Source organism: Achroia grisella, unplaced genomic scaffold (genome assembly GCF_030625045.1).
Source record: "Achroia grisella isolate CSIRO2021 unplaced genomic scaffold, CSIRO_AGI_Agris_v1 utg3050, whole genome shotgun sequence".
NCBI classification, from domain to species: domain Eukaryota; kingdom Metazoa; phylum Arthropoda; class Insecta; order Lepidoptera; family Pyralidae; genus Achroia; species Achroia grisella.
Genome location: NW_026712788.1, coordinates 29,991 through 34,357, shown reverse-complemented (window position 1 = coordinate 34,357; position 4,367 = coordinate 29,991). Strand labels below are relative to the sequence as shown.

The 4,367-nt window shown below is 55.7% G+C and overlaps 1 protein-coding gene across 1 annotated transcript; it reads right to left on the bottom strand.

The window, feature by feature from the left end:
* Window positions 1-605: 605 nt before the first annotated feature.
* Window positions 606-2,968, bottom strand: LOC131843366 (uncharacterized). Its single transcript, XM_059191994.1, has 2 exons — window positions 2,442-2,968; window positions 606-2,400 (listed from the first exon to the last, which is right to left on the bottom strand). The coding sequence occupies exons 1-2, from the start codon at window positions 2,966-2,968 to the stop codon at window positions 606-608; spliced, it is 2,322 nt and encodes a 773-aa protein (XP_059047977.1).
* Between the last annotated feature and the right edge of the window lie 1,399 nt (window positions 2,969-4,367).

Genomic DNA, 4,367 nt, shown 5'->3' with positions numbered 1-4,367 from the left:
ATAATGTGGTCATCTTTCCCCGGTTACCCCTCACTACCGTTGCCCACGAGGAGCTTCCGGCAGCTAGCTGTGTCGCTGGGATAGTCGGGGGCTCCACCGCGGGGGGTTGCCCCTGCGGCGCAGATTTTCGCGCCTTTTTCCCCTTTGTGGCCTTTTGGCTTTGGGGAGCAGGACCCCGTTCTCCTTCGCTTGGAGCGACAGGTTGTGACACCGCCGCTCCTTGCTCCTCCTGCGCAGGTTGGTTCGCGCTTGATGGGGAGACGCCCCAACCTAACCTTTTTTTTTTTTTTTTTTTTTTTTTTTTTTTTTTTTTTTTTTTTTTTTTTTTTTATTCAACCGTAAACCCCGGCAGCGCGGGCCTACAAGGGGAAATTTTTTTTTTTTTTTTTACCATCATGGAGACCCGCACGCCCCGGGGGAAGCGTGGGGGTACTGCCGGACTCCTACCGGCTAAAACCCCTTGGTGTCCTCCGAGCGCTTTGGTGCCGGGGTTACGGGATCATGATGATCTTCAACCGTGAACCCCGGCAGCGCGGGCTCTTCAGCCCCACTCCTGAGTGGCGCGCGCGGACACCCCGCGCGCCAACTCCAGGCCTCATTCCGCCTTAGGTGACAGCCGACGCCCCCGCATCGGCTGCCGCGAGGCCCATGGTGGGAGGTGACGGGCCGGACTCGGCCTCCATCTCCTCCACTCTCGCCGCCTGTTTGGGCGGACGGCACCCCTTGGTGCTGCCCATCCTGTGGTCCGCCTTCTTCTTGGCCGCTGCACAGTATGGGCAGTGCGGCGAAGGGGCGGTGCACGATGCGGCCTTATGGCCGTCTTGACCGCAGCGGAAACAGACTCCGCCGCGGTCCTCCTTGGCGGTGCACCGCTGGCCCACGTGACCCGTGAGCAGGCAGCGGTAGCACCGCATCGGCCGGGGGTCTAAGGACCGCACCCGCGCCATCGTCCACCCCACTTTGAGACGGCCGGCGTCGACCAGCCGCTTCACAGTCCCGACCGGGCATCGGGCCCAAACAGAACCGCTCCCTGAGGGAGAGCGCCGGATCTCCCCCGTTTTCACGGAGGCCTCGGCGCAGTCTCCCTCTCGCGTTATGGCTGCCACCACGTCAGCTACGGTTGTAGCGTCGTCCAGGTCCAGTATGCGGATTTCTGCACATTTTACTGGCCTGGTTACGCCAACTACTCCTGCCGGTAGGACCTCGGCAAGTTTCGCGGCGAGGGCATCTGCCTTTCCGCCACTCTCCTCCACTGGGCCCGGCACCTCGAGGATACGGGACCCCGTTACTCCCAGCCTGAAGCCCAGCTCGGTGATTCCGAGGGCCCCCAACTGGATCTTCTGTTGGGCCTCTCGAAGCACCGAGCTGTAGCTAGTTCCCGCCTCCGCAGCTCCCGGCTTTAGTGTTAACACTATCGCCGAGGAGCGCGGTGGGCGGAACTGCCTCCTGCGTGCCTTCTTCCGGGCGTCCTCACTTTGGGCCTCCTTCTGGGATGGTCCCGTCCCTCCAGTGGGCATCTGGGTGGCTGGGGCCGACTCCTTGCCCTTCGCCCCCCTGGCGCGATTCCCACGACGGACGACCGTCGTCCACTGCTCCTGTGTCGAGGGCGGCGGCTGAGAGGCGCTCACCCCTGCTCTGCTAGTACTGGCTACAGGGGCCGTACTTGCTCCTCCTTTCTTGGCTGCCCCAGGTGTTCGGGGTGCAGCCGTTGTCTTTCTAGGCGGCGGTTGATGTGGCCTGCCCACGAGCTCCTCTATCCTCTCAAACCGGGCATTAAAAATGTCCCCGATTTGACGGACTATTCTTGCCTCGGCGCTCTCGGTGATGGGTGGCGTTTCGCTCGACCCAACACTTTGAGCGCCGGATGTCACGTCCATGGCCGCACTTTGTGACTGGTTCGCCAGCGCGGCTTTGGCTGCCGCCAATTCGCTTTGCGCCTTGGACAACGCCAAGCGGTCCTCCGAACTCTTTTTCAGTAACTCCTGGAAGGAGTTGCGGGTTGCGGCAATCTCGCGCTCCCACTCCGCCCTCTCCGCCTTGAGCATCGCCAGTTCGTCTGAGCTCTGGGCGGCAGACCCCATGGTCTTCCTTTTCAGGTCCCTCAGTTCCACGTAATACTTGGCGGACTCTTCCCTCATTGCGGTCATCATCTCCCGCATGTCCGCCAAGTCACGCGACAACCGAGAATTCTCCCGGCGCAAAGCTGCGCACTCGGTTGTCGAGGTCCGACCCTCCAGTGATTCGGACGCCGCGCGGATGGTAGCGATGGCGTCCTTAATCTCCTTTACGACAGTGCCCTTCAAGTGGCCGGACTTCCTCACGGCATCTAATACCTTGAGGGCACTCTCCTGTATATCCGATACCAACACGTCGGCGCGCTGCGCATCCTCAGCTGAGGGTCTGCGGGTGGTAGGGCGCGCCGGCGGTTTCGGAGCACTCGCCTTCTTAGTTGGGGCTGCTGCCTCCATTTCATAGTCTCTTTAGTGGCGGCGGCCAATTCGGCCTTCGCCTGTTCCAAATCCAGGTCTTTCGGTGGTGGCCTTTGTTTAGGCCTTGGCTTTGGGGTCGCGACCACTTCCACGACCTCCACCTCCTCATCGAATATCAAGTCCGGGTCTTGCACTTCTACTAATCTTCTTTTGCGCAGCGAAGCCCTAGATGTGCTGGGCTCGCTTCCTCCTGCAGCGCCATCCTCAGAATACAGTGAGAGCGACGAGTCGGAGCGCTCCATGTAGTACTCCGCCTCGTCACACTCACTTCTAGTCCTCCTATCCAGCTCAACGTCCCTCAGTAAAACCACCATTGCCTCTCTTCCACTTCGAGCATCACCCCCTACTCTGGCCTCAGTTGCCCCCTCCAGATACATGGGGCTGACCGCCCCCGGCTTGCCCGGTGCGACGGTGGAGGATTCTCCACCCGATTTCCGGGTGGTACCTCCCTGGAGTAATATGTTTTTCCTGGTGGCCATTCTCATTTTGTTCCTTTTTTACCCGGGTTTGGTCCCGCATACAAAACAGAAAAGGAAAACGAAGCAACAAACAAAACGACAGAAAGACAAAAGAACAGGAAAGGACAGATAAATAACACAAAAAGAACAAAATATAAAACGAAGAAAAACCAAAGAAGACAAAACTAGAAGACATATTTACAACCTAAACCTAACTATTTACAAATAAATAACTTAACCTAACTATATACACTATATACACTCCTACCTACTCGCCGGACTATCGGCCGACATAGTAGCAGTATCCCGAAGGAACGTCTACTATCCCGCCCAGGGCGTACCAGAACCAAACCATTGCTCGGCCACCGTTCCCCGCGGACGTATCCACGAGGATGGGGAAGCCTCCCAATGGCAGGCCCATACTTGGAGGTTGCCCGACTCACGCCCCGCCCCAACCTAACCTAACCTAACCTAACCTAACCTAACCTAACCAGCGTATATCTTAAGCGTACCATTGGTACCCCTCGTATCTCTTGTCTATCTGATATCCTAGACATTTTCAGTTAATTTTTGGGAAATGCCTTTGGCGAGGTCGCCTGTTCGGCGACCTTTCAACTTACCCCCTGAGGCGGTAGAAGCCCCGAGGCCTGAGGTCTCGTCCCCACTGCCTGTGCCACCTCCAAGTAGGAGCAAACCGGAGGAGTATAGCCCCTCTTACAGACCCATCGTTGCCGGTAGTAGCAATCCTGCAAAGACCCATAACATCATGCCCACCTTCGGGAAAGTGCCAGACTGCACTGAGATCCTCAGTCAGGCATCGACATCTGGAGTTCTACACTACTCTGGTGACTCCATCCATAGCCTCCATAGTAACGAGGAAAGCATATATATTGGTGGATCCAAAGAAAATCTGTCTGAGGGCGTTGGTACTACAAATACTGCCCCGACTCCACCTGCATCTACATTTGATCGTATACTGGCTTGTGCTATCGACATCCAAAATGCACTCAAAAAGAATAAAAGTGTAAAGAAGGAAGACAAAGCTGTTATACTAGAAAGATCGCAAGAAATTATCATGATAGCCAAAAACACGAATAAGGAAGCACAGACTGCGGAAATGATACGTGATTTATCCCAGAATAAAGAAAGTACAATAGTTACTATACAAGAAACAATAAGAGTGGAAATGCAGAAAGCTATAGCAGACATGACTATCAAAGCCAAAAGTAATTCACACATAGACACATTCGTACAGAGCTACGCTGCGCGGCGAGCAAGCCTGTTACACAGAAGAACAAAGATAAATGTTTTAAGCCAGCGATAATAATATCGCAAATCAAACCCGATAGCACGGAGAAGACAGCAGATGTATTTAGACAAAAGGTGTCTTTCAGAAACGTTAACTTTGCACCGGCTAGTG